At 44.5% G+C, this 19,042-nt stretch overlaps 2 protein-coding genes across 3 annotated transcripts in view; both read right to left on the reverse strand.

The window, feature by feature from the left end:
- LOC129334252 (complement component C6-like) overlaps positions 1-8,986 on the reverse strand; it is a 38,655-nt gene extending 29,669 nt beyond the window's left edge. The window contains exons 1-5 of one of the 2 annotated variants that reach the window (XM_054986194.1): positions 8,876-8,986; positions 5,769-5,928; positions 4,231-4,387; positions 3,712-3,856; positions 754-895 (exon numbers count right to left, since the gene is read on the reverse strand). In XM_054986194.1, coding sequence (XP_054842169.1) covers positions 754-895; positions 3,712-3,856; positions 4,231-4,387; positions 5,769-5,911 — 587 coding nt within the window. In that variant the 5' untranslated portion in view covers positions 5,912-5,928; positions 8,876-8,986. Of the gene's footprint in view, positions 1-753; positions 896-3,711; positions 3,857-4,230; positions 4,388-5,768; positions 5,985-8,875 lie in introns of both variants that reach the window. The other variant, XM_054986193.1, reaches the window with a different exon arrangement.
- A 42-nt stretch (positions 8,987-9,028) lies between these two features.
- LOC129334250 (complement component C6-like) overlaps positions 9,029-19,042 on the reverse strand; it is a 45,603-nt gene continuing 35,589 nt past the window's right edge. The window contains exons 16-18 of the mRNA XM_054986192.1: positions 17,839-17,929; positions 16,226-16,467; positions 9,029-10,398 (exon numbers count right to left, since the gene is read on the reverse strand). Of these exons, the coding sequence (XP_054842167.1) occupies positions 10,223-10,398; positions 16,226-16,467; positions 17,839-17,929 (509 nt within the window). The 3' untranslated portion in view covers positions 9,029-10,222. The remainder of the gene's footprint in view (positions 10,399-16,225; positions 16,468-17,838; positions 17,930-19,042) is intronic.

The following is a 19,042-nucleotide window of genomic DNA, read 5'->3' on the forward strand; positions in this document are numbered from 1 at the left end:
CCTTTTGTGGTTGTTTAGGGTTGGGAAATGGCATGAGGGGAGGCTGAAGACCCTTCTCCCCTGCCCCTGGTCATGATCCAACTTGGGCCTTATGGAATTTGGTGAAATAAGTTGTCCTGTAGCTGTGGGTGAGGCTGCAGGGTATGTGAGTTGGGTGAAACTCATGGGGAAACCTGACTCACGGACCAATATCTCATATAGTTCAAACCTCAGGTGGTGAGTTTCATCTCATCTGATGAAACATCAGCCTCTATTTTCCTCTGCCCATCTCTTCTCGCTCACCCCTTTGTCTCAGATCTGGAGCTCCTTATCCTTTCCCATCCAACCCTCTTTCAAAACAATACATCGAACAACACAGATGCTACTCATTGCCACAACTTCTGGCTTCCTCCCAAGAGGCTTTGGCCATTAGTTTGGTTGCCTAGCCAACCACAGTCATTAGCAGGGCTGCCAAGAAGCCAAAGTGACAGCCAAACTCTCATGAGAGGAAAGAATCTCAGATTCCAGGAAGTCTATTCCGGCACGTGTGGCATGCTGCAAGATTTTAAATGAGGGCTGTAGACAAGAGTGCGAGGGGATAAGCCAGAGGTGATGCCAAAGGCAGCAAAATGTATTGAGCTGGCACCAGTTGGTTATGTACAGCAACCCTCAGTAATTATTTAAGGAAGCTTCAATGTACCATCCTTCCTTGGAGGTCTCCACCATTATATAGCTAATCATGTGAACTCCAAGAAAAAGTGAACATAAGCGTACCCGAGGCCTATGAGCTGAACGCTGGGCAGGCTACGGGCTGGTTTGTTGCACGCTGCCTTTATCCTCCGGCAATCCCTTTCATCAGAATTGTCTCCGCAATCATTTTCTCCATTACATTCTAATTTTCTGGAAACGCAGCGTCCTATTTTGAAGAAGCGAAGCAGCATGAAATGTTTTAGACATGCTAGGAATCTATAGTCTCTGTGGCATTATTCAAAACACATTCGCGGCTAATTGAAGGAACACGGCAGGGTGATAAAGAAGGGCGTCACATAAATCTGGCACAAGAAACATTCTGGATATGAAAGCAGCAAAAGGGGACTTTGCAATGAAAGGGCACTGAAGAGAAAAATAATACAATGAGGACTTCAAGTGTTCCTGGACACTTTCAATGCCTGTATTATAATTCAGCTGGGAACAGCAGCTGCCTAGATAGAGGAACAGATCCTACCAAACAGTGTAGACCTTTCCACCCAGTAAAAGAAGCCTCAATAATAAGCATTAGAATCTATGTCATTCTATTAAGTTAAGATCTGTAATGGGACAATTTTGATAGTAATTTATTGTACTTATACAGACAGGATATAGCAGCATTTTAATGTAGTATATGCATGTTGACTAAAGTGGATTACCTCCTCCCATGCTGTCCAGCTCGCCAGTTAAGATCCAGGATTTCCAGGTCCCCTGTTATGGCAGGAAACCTCCCATTGGCAACCCTCTATTCCCACCGACAGTGGGAGAAAAAATTAAAAATGCCATCACACTAACAGCATGACATCATTTCTGGGACAAACCTGGAAGTGACAGGAATCTCAAGAAACACTATGGTTGTACTTACAGGGGCATGGCACCACTTCCTGATTTTCCCTGGAAGTGATGTCACATCATCTCCAACAGCAGCTCCCTCCTCATCCCCCCGCCCAACTCTTGCTGGTTGCTTTGTCCAGCACCTATTTTACTATATTTTAGGTGCCAGGCTGAAACATATCCCTTTACCCAGGCTTTTAGCTAAAGGATTCTTTTTGGGTGTTTTGTGATCTACTCCTGAGTCCTGACTGAGGCCTGTCATATTAATACCACTTTTCTCTGTTTTATGCACCTTTATGCCCTGGCTCTTTTAATTGGCCAGGCCTGATTTTATTTGTTTTTTCTTTTGAGTTGGCTGTTTTACTGATGAATTTCATTACCTGGCTTGTCTTACTGAATGGTTTATTGTATTGACTAGTTTTAATTATCCATGTGAGCCACCTTGAGCATGTCAGGAGAAGCATCACAAGTATTTTCTAAACAAATGGGAGACCCGTGGATCATACCTTTCCCGGGGTGCAATCTTTCTGAAACTTGGGGGGGGGGGGTCTTCAGAGGACAGTGAGGACTATGCCCCCTGCAAATTTGGTGGGTATTGGAAATTGGGAAGGTCAGTTGGTAACCCCTCGAAGTAGCTGCCAGCGGACACTGATGTTTTTGCCAGGACAGGGCAAAAACAGGGATTCCCCCCTGCTGCCTGCCAGGTGAGAGTTTAAAGGGATCTTTAAAGGGCCAGGTAAGTGGGTTTAAGGGGAGGGGGGACTAAGTGGGATGGTTGGGGTGGGGGTGGTTTTGGCCCCCATGAACAACGAACATGTCCGGGAAGAGTTCATGTTCGTCCATGATCGTTGTTCATTGTTCGTGGATGGCAATGAATGACGAACAGGGTATTTGGGTTTTTTTCCCCGTTCGTGCCCATGTCTAATCATGACTGGACTAAACTGTCCTATACACATTTACTTGGAGTACGGCCCATTGAGCTCAGTGAATCTTATTTCTGAGAAAACATGCATTGACTTGAGCAAATGGAATACTAATATCAGTTACCTTTCAAGGGAGCTTATATTGAATTTCATAGAAATATGAACCAAAAATATTTATTGTCATTATTGTTTATTTACCAGTGACCTACCAAACAAAGTGTTCCCACATGCCTACTGGCAGTAGGCAATCTCCTTTGAATTCCTGTCTCTGCTCACCAATTGCTGGTGATGAGTTGGAAGAGACAGGCTGCCCAGAGATTGCCTGTCATTGGTAGACAGGCCAGAGAAATGGGTGCAAATGCACTGTACCCCCAGTTGAAGATGTCACTTCTGGTGCACCACGCCAGCAATGGCATTGTACCAGTGCTGATTCTTTAGAAAATAGCCCAAAACATAGTGAAAATGTGTCCTACTGGAAGCGATGTTATCAGCCACTCAAAATTAGGGAACATATCGCCCCCTTTCCCACTGGTTGCCGGGGGGAACTGACATCCCTATCTAGAATAGGTGAGAGTCCAGTAGCATCTTTAAGACTAACCAACTTTATTGTAGCATAAGCTTCGAGAACCACAGTTCTCTTCATCAAATGCATCTGATGAAGAGAACTGTGGTTCTTGAAAGATTATGTTACAATAAAGTTGGTTAGTCTTAAAGGTGCTTCTGGACTCTCCACTATTTTGTGATTACAGACTAACATGACTAACTCCTTTGGATCTAGAATAGGCAAGAAACTATATGGATAGGGTTGCCAACTGATGGCTGGCAACCAGCAGAAAAGCCCATGGGAACAGGAGGAGATGGCACTTTGCTAGTGGTGTTACATAAGTTCTGGTGAATACTCCATTTCTGATGTCACATCACCGGTATGATGACAAGGTAATGCTCTAGGGTTTACCATAGAGTTTTGCCCAAATCCCAGAAAATTTCTTTGTCATGCTTCCAATATGATACCACTTCCAGGTATTCATTGGAAGTAAAGTTGCACTGCTAGTGCAGTGCCATTTTTTAAAAGCATTTTACTCCCGCCATCCCTCAGTGAGCCAGCAGGAAACGGGACACAGTATCAGAAGGTCTCCCTAGGAATGGAGGATAGGAGCAAGTGAAGATAAAGTTGCAACTTTCAGCCTACAAAATGCATAGGAAGTAAAGATAATAAAGCAGAAATTACCGTTTTCACACTGGAACTTATTCTCACAATTAACTTCCTCTATGTTACATAATTTTGTTGGGAAGCACTTCCGGAAATCTACCATCTGTTCAGTACAGGCTTGACCACCAAACTGAGATGGGTGGAGCAGAGACCTGACACGAATCTGAAAGAAAGAATAGGTAAAGAGGGTCCTTTGGTTCTGATCATGAGTTTCGAGCAGGGTTGCCAGCCTCCAGGTGGGGCCTGGAGCTCTCCCAGAATTACAACTGATCTCTCCAGACTAGAGATCAGGGTAGGCTTTGGTTAGTAATTAGATGGGAGACCTCCAGAGAAGACCAGGATTGCAGAGCCAGGCAATGGCAAACCACCTCTGTCAGTATCTTGCCATGAAAACCCCATGAGGGGTCGCCATAGGTCAGCTATGACTTGAGAGCAGGATTTCATTTCCCCAATCTGTTAATTCAGGCTTCTTAGAAATTATCTTGTATCCTCTGAAGGGCCTGATTTCCTCCTTACATACGACACAGATTTGCTTACTTGTTGTTTAACACACGGATCACATTCTGACCAGGCACCCCAGTCACTGAGCTGGCAGTTGATAGGGCATGACTGCTGGCTACATGCCCGAGATTCACTCCATGTACACAACATGCCACAAGAATACTTGAAATAATAGTCATCGTAGTTCCTGTCTCTGAAAAGTGAGGATAATTACATTAGTATTTTTAAAGGTTTTTTTCCCATGAAGATTAATATAATGATCGCAAGGACAAACATTCAGTTTCATTGCCTCACTGCCTCTAGCAAGGGAAGTAAAATAGAGGATTGGTGCCAATGGAGCATTTCAGCAGACAAATTCCTGTTTGCAGAATGCGACTTTCTTAACTCCCTTTCATCTTGCTGCATCCCAGAATGCCTCTTGAACTGCTGTTCCTTTGAACAATATTTCAAGAAGGCATTCTGGACAGCTTTGGATGGGGACACAAGAAAGATGTGCTCCACAGATGGAAATTCCTCTGACCATGGAAATATTCCATTGGATCCAAGCCATGAAGTTTTTTTTTTTAGGAATCAGTGTTTGTGGCGAGTAGGGTTACCTTTGTTCTTAATTTTAAAATGTAGGGAAAGATTGTTGCTTGAAAGGGACTGCCCATCAGAGTAGACAACAGAGGCTTAAATGGATCAGTAGCAGTGCTGTACACCAGGCATATCAGACTACAGGGCAATCCATGTAGAGGGGGAACATAACTGAATGCAATGGCCACACTGCCGCTAGAAGCCAAGCATGCTGGCCCTTCCTTCTGTGCCCTTTGCTCACACTAAACATTTGTAACAGAGGAGCAACAGAAGATCAGCCCGGATCAGTTGAAAGACTCATAATCAATGCAGATTTTTTTCTTTATAATCTTCACAAACAGGGCTGGTGCCTTCATTGAGGCAACCCTGGCGATCGCCTCCAGTGCTGAGGTGCCGGAGGAGGCACTGGGGGTGGGGGCAAGGGTGCGCTCCGTGGAGCTGGCAGCAGCAGCGTGCGGGTGGCTGACCGGGAGGGATGGGAAGCTGCCTGAACACTGCCCCTGCCACCTGCCATGCCTGGACCACAGCTACTGCAGCCTCCCAGCTCTCCCACGCTGCCGCCACCACCACTAACATGCGCCCCCGGCTGAGAGCAACAGTCACGGGCCAGGTGCAGCAGGTGTCTAGTGTGGTGCATGGAGCAACAGAGTGGGAGGGCTGGGAGGATGCATGCGCACCTCTCCAGCCACCCGCCGTGCCTGGCTGGGCTGGCAGCCTCTCAGCCCTCCCACCCAGCTGCCCCGCACTCCAGGTGCACACATGCACGTGAGGGGGCAGGAGCAGTCTTGAAGCTGCCCCCCCCCGATACCAGAAACCCTGGCGCCGGCCCTTCTCACAAACCTCCCCTGCCCCTTTGACTGTCAACAAATGACAAAAATACACAGACCTTTTCCTAATATACTTGGTATGTACATTCAAATTTGTTTGCAGTCAAGCTGAATTTCCCCATAATTGTTCTCCAGATTAACTTTTTAGATAGACAATTGACTCATACCAACCTCGATCTGCTTTGAGTTCCAGAATTGCAAGTCTTTGAGCAGCTGGACCAGGAACTCCAAGGATAATTGTCACAGAAGCACCCTAAGCTTTCTTTAATTTCAACACTCAGGAGGATAAGCAACGCCAAGCCGGTTCTTCCCATAATTCAAAATGGTCAAACTTGGACAAGATGGAGTCAGGAATGGAAATAATGGAAAGGATCATAAACCTAAGTCCTGATTGGAAGCAAACTACAATGTGACCAAGATCCAGTCCATATATGCATATGCATAACACAAGCTTTCTGTATTTGATTATAACAAACTTAATAACCGGCACCTAAATGTAATTCTTTGCTACAGATATGTGGTGGCAAATGATGGCCATTAGCATTAGCTGCTTTTAAAAAAGATTTGACAAATTCATGGGGGAATAGGTCTTCTAGTGGCAGACATTTGTACCTAAATGTTCTGAGGCAGTATTTAAATGGCTTTTAAAAAGGAATTAGAGGATAAGTCTATCCGGTTGATGGCTAAATGGAACCTTAATGCTCAAAGAATATTAGCTCAGAGAGTGGGCAGGGAAATTGTCTTAATGCCACTCTTGAAGGTGTCCTGGAAGCATCTGCTTATCTACAGTATTTCCACTGAGGGGCTCACTGCTAAATTTTTTGCACTTGGGTGGCCCCCAAAGTAGATGGACCCGTTTCCTCTATCTCTCGTTACTATGAGGACAAAATCCTGAAACATTTGGGGGCTATTAGATTAGAGAGGAAATTGTTGATAAGGAGGGTCATGGAGAAGTTATAACATTATAGAGAGCCTGAAAAGGTATGTAGGTGGCGGGGGGGATTTTGTGTCTTTCCCTATAATGCTAGAACTGGAACTCTGCACCACCCAATGATGCCAATTGATATTTACATTTCTAACCAGCACGAAGAACTTCATAGTTAACTTATAGATTTGACTGACAGACATAATGGTGGTGATAGACTGGATAATCGAAGTAGCACCTTTAAGACTAACCAACTTTACTGTAGCATAAGCTTTCGAGAATCACAGTTCTCTTCGTCAGATGCTACTGTGATTGATAGCAGAACTGTGGTTCTCGAAAGCTTATGCTACAGTAAAGTTGGTTAGTCTTAAAGGTGCTACTGGAATCTTTTCGATTTTGCTACTACAGACTAACACAGCAAGCTATCAAAAGAGGGGAGCAAATCCGGTGGACCAAAGATCAAAACTACAAAACCCACCAGAATTATAATAGTTGGTCTGCAGACCAACTTTGGAGCAGTGGGAGAGCAGAGCATAGAACTGTTGTGAATTTCATAGTCAGTCCTAATTGCTTCATGCCTGATGATGAAGTGAGTTTGCCTCACGAAACGGGTTAAATAGAAATATTGCTTGCTAAACCCCGTCGGCACCATAACGGGTTTATTTTGGGACTGTGAATCTTCATGAGAAGACACTCGGTTGGCTCTCCACCAAGCAGCGCTTTTCCACCTCGCTGGAACTTTGCACTTTACTCCTATATTTCGGACTGTGAATTGTTGATTGCATTTATTGTATTTTGTATATAATGTATGGACGCACCTTTTGTATTCTGAACACCTATTTATGTATTTATTAAGTTATTTCACTGATATTGCATTTTTACATTGCACTTTGGCACTTTTATAAATTAAAACTAAAAATTATAATTCTGGTGGGTTTTGTAGTTTTTACTACAGACTAACATGGCTAACTCCTCTGGATCTATAGACTGGATAGTTTTACAAAAAGATTAGACAAATTCCCAGAGGGCGGCTGTAGCAGCTTAACTATCCATGACAGTCATGGCACCCTTCTATCATGCCTGGACATGGTCCAGCTGAGGAGCGAGGACCCACCCCAGAGCACCTGCCATCAATGAAGCCATCAGAAGGGAAGCAGGGAACAACAGAAGTCATTCCTCTACCATGTCTGTGTTGGAAAGGAAGGACTGTGCAATGCCTGTTTGCCCCAAGCACACCAATGCTCCAGATGGGACAGTAGAGCTAGTAAAGTGGGCAGGTCAGATTTCTCTTCCTTCCCCTTCTTCTTGTCTGTTCTGCTGCTGTCTGCTTATTAACCAAGGTTGCTATTCTCAGGGAACTTCTTTTCTTCCAGCTGCTTCCTTCCCTTTGTGCTCTTTCCCTTTCTAACTCCCATGAGGGCAACATGTGTTCTCTGAATCTCCATCAGCTTCTGTAGCATAGTGGTTAAGTGGTTGGGCTGCAAATCAGCACTCTGATGGTTCAAACCCTACCGCCATGCTCAGCAGGTGTCCTTGGGTAAGCCACTCCTCTCAGCCCCAGCTCGCCAGCTGTATTGTGAGGATAATAATCACACTGGCTTTGGTTATGACTGTGATAGAGATCAGTTCTCCTGGAGAAAATGGCTGCTTTGGAGAGTGGACCCCATGGCATTATACCTCGCTGAGGCACCTCCCCTCCCCAAACCCCACTCTCTCCAGGATCCACTGCTGGAGCCTCAAATTCCACCCTCTTGAAGAATTTCCCAAGTCAGACCTGGCAACCCTACAGGAGTTCTCCATGAGGAATATTTGTATTTAGATTTAGTGATTTGTATTGGTCTTGATCCCTATGAGCTGCTATGGGAGCAAGTAAAATAGCACGATAAATATTTTTAAAAAATACTTAAACAGAGCCTCCCTGTTCAGTGACAGTATAACTCTAGATTCCAGAAACTTGGACAAATGGGGAAGAAGTCATCTTTCAGTGCCCTGCTCATGAGCTTCTCAGGGACAACTAGCTAGCTGACATTGCAAAACAGATGCTGAACGAATAGGTCTTGTGTATCATACGAGCTACCAGGTCAGATCAAGACTAAATTTTCCACCGATGGAAGGGCAGGTGTACTTTCCGACAATTCCCCCCTCCTGTAGCAGATCCCCTGAATTGCCCCTTATGCCACTCCTGGGGGGGGGGGGGTCCCCTGTCACTCAAGACCAGAATTTCAATGCGATCTATACAATGCAGTAGGAGGGGGAGAGGCGGGAAAGTTCTGCTCTTCTGATGGAAGTGCCTTCAATTAAACTTAGTCTGGATCCAACTCATGACCTATATATAAAGAAAACACAAACTTACCCGGCTGGATCAAAAACCACGTGTGGGAAGCCACAAAATACCGAATTTGCTTGGAAGAGACAACGAGTCCCTTGCTTCTGTGTTCACATTGTCTGCTCTTAATGAGCCCAGCATTGAACAACATTTAAGCAGCAATTCAAAAGAAGAAATATATTTCAGCTTTCTGACCAGAGGTTTATTTGTATTAGTTAAGTTTTAACAGAACAGAAACTTGGCTTTCAGACATTTAAGCCAAGCTGACTCTAGGTTACAGTATGGATAGATACTGAGCACATGTTGCTCAGAAAAGTAGATTGGACAACTGTTGTTTTTCAAAAAAATCCTTGGAATAACATATACAATCTTATGAAAGAGGACTTTAAAGCATCTTCCAGTTGATGCCATATATAAAATGTACCTTGCTTGAAAACATAGGGTTAAATTCTGATTAAAGTCATGATTCTCAAGGGCCATCCTGTTTTAAAAAGCCAGACACTTCTGGCCCTCCTTTTGGTAGCCAGTCAGTTCTCCAAAGCAGGGAGGAGCTTGTACCTACAGGACACACTTGGGCTGCAACCTTCTACAATCCTAGTTGGGTGCTGCAGCAACCTTCTGGGCTGCAACCTTCTACAATCCTAGTTGGGTGCTGCAGCAACCTTCTGGGCTGCAACCTTCTACAATCCTAGTTGGGTGCTGTAGCAAGGGCTCAGCCAGCAGCACAGGAGTGTCCTTGAACATGATCACACTTTTGTTACTCTATGAAGCTTCCTTTTATCAAGTCAGACCACAGGTCCTTCTAACCAGTATATCAGCATGATCAGGCAGAAGTTTTCCTTATCCAAGATCCTTTTAGCCAAAGATGCTGGGGACCAGCCGTGGGACCTCCTGCCACACACAAAGCACTGGCTTTGCCAAAAAGCTGCGTCCTTTTTGCTGTCCATAACAGGAAAAGGTCAGTCATACAGAAGGCAGGGTTTCCTCTAGTTCTATGACAGCCCATGTCAGCTGACTGAGGTGCTAAGATTCTGACAGCAGCTTTACTGTGTATGGTATGCATTTTTGTTATTTCTTCACTTTGTGAATTAAAAAAATGAATTTAATTTTTTAAAAAATACCCATGGGGCATTTTGCTCATGCTCAGAGGCACTGTCTGTTCCGTTTAGATGGAATAGAAGCTGGTTCTATTCAAAGTAAAGGCACTCCACACATACTCAGAGGCACACAGTCACATTTTTGAAAGAAAATAAGGGGTTTGGCATGGATCTGAACCCCGCACATGTTGAAACCTTGGAGATAGGAAGTGCTGGGTCAGCCAGTTAAGCCCCTGAATCAGCACCATTCTGGATAGGCTGCAAATCCCAACAGCTTTCAGTCCAAACAGCCTCCCTCGTTCAGTACTTCATTGTTCCCATTTGAGCACTTCAGTGCTCCCAGCATACAAAGATTGGCTGTCACCTTTCTCGATCCGACCCGAACACAGAAAAGATTCCCTCCACCTCGGGGGCACTGGTAAGGTAGCAAGCATAAGCACTCAGCATGTGATTCTGAGATTTAAAACAAATTAAAAAGATTAGGTTAACCGTTGATCAAATCACACTCAGACACATAATAAAAGGCTCAAAGTGTAGGACAAATTGTAGCGTATAGACAAGAATATTAAAATGTTGGGCGGGGGGGGGGGATTTGGTAGTTTGTTTGTTTTTTAAACCCTGATAGGTTATAAAACTACTAGGAGTTGCTTTACTTCACCCTCCTCATAGAGCCATAAAGGATTGCTGTTGTTTAGGTCACCTTGGGTTCTGAGATGCTCAAGAGAAAGATAGGTATACAAATATTTGTATCATTTAAATAAATAAGTAAATAAATATTTGATGTAGGATCGCCAACTCCTGCTTGGAAAATTCTTAGAGATTTGGGGGTGGTGCCTGGAGGAGGCAGAGTCCGAGGAGAGGAGGGAGTTCAGCAGAGATCTGACACCAGAGTCTACCGTCCAAAGCTTCCATTTCCTCTGGGAACTGATCTCTATATTTTTGGAGAACTCCAGGCCACACCTGGAAGTTGGCAACATTAGCTTACTGCAAAGATTACCTGGGCAGCAAAAATGGGGACAGTAAAGGGTTCTGTCCAAGCAGAACTGAATAAGCAATATAATGAAGATCACACATAAGTTAAACTGGTCAGATCTAAGCTGCTGAAAGTCAGGGAAAACAACCTCCTTTGCCTTTTTGTGCTATTTTGAATCTATGAAATAACAGGTTAAGATATCAGAGAGATACAAATGTATTTCTTGGCTCTAATACATCTTATTGTTGACTTGACATGGAAGTAACGGAAGCTATATTTATATTTTCTAACTTGGAGATCCAGTCTTATGACAATGTTTATTATATGTCTTATACCAAGGTAGAGTTGTCAGCCTCCTGGAATTACAATCAACCAATCTCCAAATGACAAGATCAGTTCCCATGGAGCAAAGGGCTGTTTTGGATGAGTCATTATAACCACTGAGCTCCAGTTTGGTGTAGTGGTTAAGAGCGCGGGACTCTAATCTGGAGAGCCAGGTTTGATTCCTCACTCCTCCACTTGAAACCAGCTGGGTGACCTTGGGTCAGTCACAGCTTCTAGGAGCTCTCTCAGCACCACCCACCTCACAGGGTGTTTTGTTGTGGGGATAATAATAGCATACTATGTAAACTGCTGTGAGTGGGCATTAAGTTGTCCTGAAGGCCAGTATATAAACTGAATGTTATTGTTATGTTTTTTAAAATTTTATTTTATCAAAGTAAAAAAGGGGATACAAAAGAAAGAAGGGGGGAGGGAAAAGTTAATAAGGTCAAGAAGATTTTGCGACTTATCACTACAAGAATTCTTAGAATACAGTACACAAAAACTTAATCTTTTTCAATATCTATCCATATAACAATAAAGATTGCAACTGTTAAGTCCCATTACTGTATATTATTCCTCTATACTTAGCGCCTCCCGCCTCCTTCTCCACACTTAGTAATAAAAATTAATAATCAAAAAGGAAAAACTCATTCCATTATTACTACAGTATTTCATATTATCTCTTTATGTAACTGATTAATATAGCAATTCTCTCTACTTATCCCTAGCTTTGTCAATGTTTCCATATCCACAAACTATTTTAACAATTAAATATTCAAATGTTATTAATATGTTACTAAATCCTGCCCTCCCCAGGCTCCACCCCCAAAATCTCCAGCCCAGAGCTGGCAACCCTACCACCTACATAACAACATCAACAACATATACCGCCTTTCAGGACAGCTTAATGCCCACTCAGAGCGGTGGTGAATTAAACCCAGTTCTCCAGATTAGAGTCCCATGCTCTTAACCACTACACCAAGCTGGCTTTCCCATGATGTCCATGGGCATGATTCCACTTGCCAACACCTTTCCTGGAACTCACCAAGTGTTTTTAGAAAGTAGGTGAGGCCCTTGCCCAGCAGGACATCTAAGAGCTAAGCTACAAGAGACAAATTACTTGAGGAGGAGCATGTGAAGGGAGTTGCAATGTTAGCTGGGAAGCTGAGTTTTAAAAGCCATTGGAAGGCTTTGTCAATTTCCTCTCTCTACAGAGCCAGGGAGATCCCCTGCTCAGAGGGTTTATTTCCTCTTTTCCTCCTGAAGGCTCTCTCAGTTTCACCTCCCCTTCTAAGAGACAAAGAGGAAATAAACAAACCCTCTGAGCAGAGATCTCCCTAGATCTGTAGAGAAGAGAAATTGACAAAGCCTTCCAATCTCTTTTAAAACTCAGCTTCCCGGCTAACATTGGAACTCCCTTCACGTGCTCCTCCTCATGTAATTCATCTCTTGTAGCTTAGCTCTGAGTGGCCACTGGAGATCTAATTGGTTGGGCAGATTAAAATAATGTTGTTTCAGCAGCAGATGCTGCCACAGTGTTGGTTTTATTTTTATTTATTTTACTTAAAATATTTGTTATTTTTTCCTCACTCCTTTTCCCCAGTGTATTAAAAAAAAAATCCCTCTTCTCCTCTGTATTTTGGCTTCCTGTGCGCATGCATGTATGTAGGGCTCTGTGTTCTGTGGCCACCATTTTGTGGTTGTATCAAGCGCCCTGTGTCAGAATTCCAAAGCTGCCCACAGGCTTGAAAAGGTTGGAGATTCTTGTCTCTTACTGTTCTTATTACATTGTTAATTTTTATGATCCACTTTGAGTCTCAGCAAGAAACATGGAATATAAATAAAGTAAATAAACAAAACTAAATAGCGGGGCAGGAGGGGGGGGTCCCTTTGGTTTTTCTTGGGTCTCTTTCATCTCTCTGTCAGGTTCTTGTAATGTACATATTTTGCCTTTGCCTTATACCTGCATATAATTTCCCTTTTTACACTAAATAACTAATTATACTACTTAACCTGCTTTGCTTGTTCTGTATGTTTGAAACTTGTATATAATGTGTGTATATCAACAAAGGATAGTAAGAGACTCAAAGGCTATTGATATTTCCCGGCACTGGTTGAGCTTTGACAATGTTTCTGAAGCAGCCATTTTTGCTTGAGAACTAAAGTATTAATTGTTGGTTTCAGGAAGGGGGAAGGGAGGCCCTTCCTTTCCTGAAGAAGTTTAATTCACTCTCCATCCTCCTCCTCCTGACCTCTGTTCGCAAAACAGCCTCCCTTCCCTTTCTTTCTTGGCAGGTTGTTGTGTGCCATATGCCAGCCAAACATTTCACAACTTTACGGGAAAAAACTGTGAATGTTTTCCCCTGTTGCACAATAATGGCTGTACAAATAACCCCATGGGCTTTTTTTACACAGAGATGATGAATTCTTCATTAAAACCCTTTATTTATTTATTATAGCTACTTGTATAATATGAATTTCTGACTGAGTGAGGAGAAGAAGATCAGAGCTCTAATGAGAAGGAGGCTGGCACTGGAAAGGCTGTCCCAAAACGTTGGCAATGATCCCTTCCTGAATCGAGAAGAGCTGTAGCTCAAGTTTGCCTTTTTGGTTTGCATGATGTTCTTCTTGCTCTCAGATATGTTAGAACTGCTGGGGGTGGGCAATCCCCCGCTCCCACCGCCCACCTCCCACCATCGCTTACCTGGCCGGGGGGGGGGGGAAGGTGAGGGAAAGCGCCTCCTGAGGCATGCTCCTGGGCAGTGCAGCATGCTACTGTGTGCCACAGAGGATCAATTTGGACCCCAAATGGGCCAAATCTGGCCCATTAGGGGCCTAAGTTGACCTGCTGTGAAGCACAGGTGCTCTCCAGGGCCCTCCCGGCAGCACTCCCATGCTCTGCAGCCCCCAATGGCCCCCAACGGGCCAATCTGGCCACTGCAGAGCCCAGGAGTGCTGCCAGGAAGGCCCTGGAAAGCTCCTGCTCTTCACAGTGGGCCAATTTAGGCCCCAAATAGGCATGATTCAGCCCCAAACAGGCTGAAATCAGCCTGCTGCGGTGCACAGGAGTGCTCCCAGGGGTGGCACAATGCCATCACTTCCAGGAAATGATGTCATCGCACAGCTTTGGAGCAGGTGACACCTCCCACCAAGAGGGTAAGGGGACCTGGCAACCCTATCAGAAACACTTACTGGCCTGCATGCTACCACCCTGCTTGGCAGTCTGATGCCTTCCAGCGCTTATGTAGCCTTCCCATCTACAGAAGTGCACTTCTGCCACTTCCAGCTGAGAAAGGCTCCCTAAAGCTGAAGAAAGGCTTCAAACTTTGCCAAGTGGAATGGTAGAATACAGCCCATTGCCACACGTTTCATGGCTGAATTGTACAATGGGAAACAGTTTCTGAGGCTAAGCCCCAATTCAGGCCATTTCCACATGGGTCATTTGCTCTGGGTTCAATGCTGTTGGGAAGCAGCATCGGGGTGCATTTGTGCACCACCCAGAGTTTCCCCAACTTTTATCGCATCTTTCCTAAACCTGCTTTGGTGTGAAGTTGTAAGAAAGATCTCAGCAATGCCTGTATGGCTGCCATGGGAGTAGGAAAATTCGCTAGACCTCTGGATATAACTGAATTTTGTTATAATACTATGAAGATCTATGTACCTAAGTTTTCATTTCTTAAAAAAGTAAGTAGCCTTTTTCATTGAAGAGATGTGTCACCCCCCCCACCCCCATATCACCATAATAAAAGGGACTAGAGACTTCCTTTCTGAAAAATGAAAGCTGGGAATTCAGAGAACCTGACACACAGGTTGATATGACGTTATAACAATATAAAGTTATTCAAGTGCTGTTTTTTTAAAAAAACTGAAAAGTCCTTGTGGTGTTTGCATGGAGGGGGAGGGCCTACACCTGGGGACTGGGGCAGGGTAACCATGGGGAAATCAGCCATATTGATTACAGTTGCCAGATGGGGTCTGGAATAATTCTGGACCCAGACACAGCACAGGTGCAGGTGGCTGGCTGGGTGTCCGGGCTAGCTAGCCACCATGCAGCCACAGGAGGCTGGCCAGGCAGCCCACTCCTACTGGTGCCATGCAGTCACAGGGGGCCAGGGGGCCCACTTCCACCAGCACTGTACAGGAGGATGGGCGCCCAGCCAAGGTTTGTGGGAGAGCCACACAACCACAGGAGTAGGGTTGCCAGTCTCCTGCTGGGGGCGGAGGATCCCCTGCTCCCACCCTCCACCCCCTGCCCCCGCTTACTTGCAGGGGAGGCATAGGCCTCCTGGGGGAATGCTCCCCTCCTGGGGGAATGCTCCCAGGCGGCGTGGCACGGATGGGGCCACTCCCATGCTCCTCAGCAGCCCATTCCAGACTGATTCGGGCCCGATCCGGGCTGATTTTTGGGACTGATTTGACCCTCCCCCCGCAGAGCACAGGAGTGTTCATGGGGGTGGCCATGACCCACACAATGATGTCACTTCCCGGAAATAAGATGTGCTGACATCACTTCCCAGAAATAAGGCGTGATGACATCACTTCCTGGAATAACAGCAAATAAGGTAGGTGCCGGGTCCCCTGCCTCCTGCTGGGAGGACAGGGGGACCTGGCAACCCTACGTAGAACCGTTGCAAAGTTTGCAAATAAAAGTTCCAAGGTTCAATCCCCAAGCTTTCCAGTCAGAAGGATTGCAGATGGCAGGGCTGACCCAAGACCTTGGAGACCTGCTGCCACTCAGAGTAACAACAGAGGCCTAGACAGACTGTTATGTTTACATGGGGAGGGCTTTCCAAGACGGGGCATGCCACTTTCAATTTTATCCCCCTCCATCTTCCACTGATTAATCACTTTGAAAATCTTTACAACAGTATTAATTGCACTAATTAATTAATTAATGTGACAGGTCTAATGATCACAAATATGATACGTTTCAACCATTAGCACATGCTAAGAGAAATGACAGGATTTGGGAGCCATACATACCTGAGCATTTTTCCCAGTCGTAGCATGTGTCATAGCCACAGGTCTCCCTCTTCGTGCTACGCATAGAGATTCTGGCCCTTTCTACAGCCCAGCTCAAGTCAGAGTCACTGGGGCAGGGGCCGGAATGCAGGAAGTGGAATGAAAGGTCGCCCAAGCACTTCTCTGCCAAGTACTGACAGCTGGACTTCGTAAGGGCCAGTTGTGAAGCTGAATCCAGCACACACAGCTCTTCCGAGTAGTGCCTGCCAAGGAACAGAGGCGATGTTTAGCTGGATAATAGAAGTAATGAGAAGAACTACATGCCACAAGGAAATGTTCCTCAGATTTGTTTATTGGGTTAGTAATACTTGAACTTGTTTCAGAGGCTGTGATTATTGTTTGGAACTGGGGTCAAATTAGATGATATGGTAGATCTGTGAATGGATCCCCCAAACAGTTTTTTATCAATTAATACGAGTCACGGGAAGACCCCAATTTGACTCTGGACTGAAGCACTGAGGAAAGGAGGAAGAGGTTTGTTTTTTTTTAAATCTCCGTGTCATTTTCCCCAACTTCAAACTCACCCCACCCCCATCCCAAACAGATGCTCTTGCCTTCACTGGAGTAAAAATATCTCTTTAGTTTGGCCTTCAGCGAACCTTGTCTAAGCGTTCCAAGGTTGTTTTAGCCATCATCAAATATGCAACAGCAAAGTCGTCTGTAGAAGCGGCATCGAAGCACTTACTGAGGTTGCATAGATTTGCCTTCAGGGCTTAAATTTAACTGCACAGTCTAGAGATACCTTGGAAACAAACAGCTGGGGCAAAACACAGCCCGCAGGCCACAGACAGTTGAAAAGTCTCAAGCCAAGTGCAAATAACTATCACAGAGCTGAATTTAGTTTACTGAAGTAGTGAGTGCGCGCACATTCTGAGCATGCCCACCAGAATCACACCTGAAAGGATCTGAAGCAAGAGGCAGAAATGAGGGAATTAATTATAATACCATTAGGAATGTGCTGGCAGATGTGGAAAGAAAACTTAAGGGGAATGAAAGAGGAATGAAAGAGGGAATGAAAGAGGGAAGAAGAACACTATGCAAATCCATTCCTAAGGTCCAGCCTCTGCAGGGAAGGTGCATGGGAGGAAAAAGCAGAAAGGGGCTAAGCATCCTCCCAATATGATGACAGTAAATGGCTTGAATATTGGCTGGGAGAGGAAGAAAGCTCCTTCTGAAGTCTTGAGAACTGAATAGTCTCTAAGCTTACCAAGCAAATGTATAGGATTGTTGGAAAGCAGACATGGAAAAGGTTTTTCAGAAAACTGAAGGAGGTATGAGGAGCAGTACTGATTATGGCATGCACACTAAAATCATATTGGTTGTGGTTTTACAGGATTCTTTTATAAGCCTACGAGACCTGTTTAACTAGAGATGACAGCGGAACAAAAGAAGAGTGTGCGTACCCAAAGGGTAACGATGATACCTCTTTCCACAGTTGTTGATTCTCAGCCTTTGTCATTAGGAAATGCAATAGTCTTGAATTTTCCCACATCCGTTTCAACCAAATGTTAGTAGTTCTGTTAGAAACATTTCTAAATGAATGAAAAAGTGTAGTTTCACAACATGTATCTTACCCACAATCCTCCGTTGGGGATGCACACACACACTGTGATCCAACCTGTTTTTGGCCGGGACTACAATTGCCTTGAATTCTAGTCTGTTCATCTGTAAGAATAAACAATACTCTTATTTTCAGGAGTAGCAAAGACTGAATACTAGAGCTCTGTAGCCAACAGAGCATGGGAGACCAAAGTTGAAACCCATCCGTGTAAATTCATATGATTTCTTGTTTGGATTTACCTACTTCACAATACAATTAAGAAGATAAGACAGCCAGTGTAATGCAGTGGTTACACTGCCAGAACAGGACCTGAGTTCAAATTTCTACTCAGCTATGAAGCTGACTGGGTAACTTTGGACCAGCCCCTCCCTCTCAGATGATAATGCTGATCGCCACTTTCGGGTCAGAATTTTCCACCAGTCCAGGGATCCTGCAGGTTTTTTGCCTTCCTCTAGGCATTGAGAAGGAGTCGTTGGGGAATCCTGTGAATTTCCTGCATTGTGCAGGGGGCTGAACTAGATGACACTGAGGTCCCTTCCAGTTTTATGATTCAGGTAAGATCATAAATGTATTGTACCTTGTTCTTGGGAGATGCAGAGTGCTTTTTCTTCTCTGCCCAAGTTTTCAAAATAGTGCAGGCTAAATACATACTTGCATGCACACATGCGCATTCAGAGAGGACAGATAAATGTGAAGCACAATTACATACAGATATTTATGTATAGCTCCCAGTTCAAACAAATCAAATACCTCATCAGTGATTGACAACCCACTCTGGATCACAATAATTATCTCACACTGGCCTTGAATGGTAGACTTCTCTTACTTACAGGCAGCCCTTCAACTTAAAAATAAGTTCTTACCAACAACAATAGGCCACTGAACAGACACACAGACCCTGGCTGGGGAATCTAATTAACACAGTGGGAGAACATTTCAACCGTTAATTGGTGTGGCACAGCTAAAGGCCAGGGTGGGAACCTGAACTCTAGACATTTAAAAAAGCCTTTTTGATAGACATAAAAAAATTGCAATATTCAGAAACCAGTGGGAGAACATTTCAGTCTACTAGGATGCTCTGTTCTGACCTCAAGGCCCCCATTCCTTCAACAAAAGATCTTCAAAAGGGAGACTCCAGTGTCAAATGAATGAATTGGGATTCTTTAAGTGGTTTCATAACACTTCCCCTCATGCAAAGGGAACCAAGATTTAAGATG

This window comes from Eublepharis macularius, chromosome 8 (assembly GCF_028583425.1).
Source record: "Eublepharis macularius isolate TG4126 chromosome 8, MPM_Emac_v1.0, whole genome shotgun sequence".
NCBI classification, from domain to species: domain Eukaryota; kingdom Metazoa; phylum Chordata; class Lepidosauria; order Squamata; family Eublepharidae; genus Eublepharis; species Eublepharis macularius.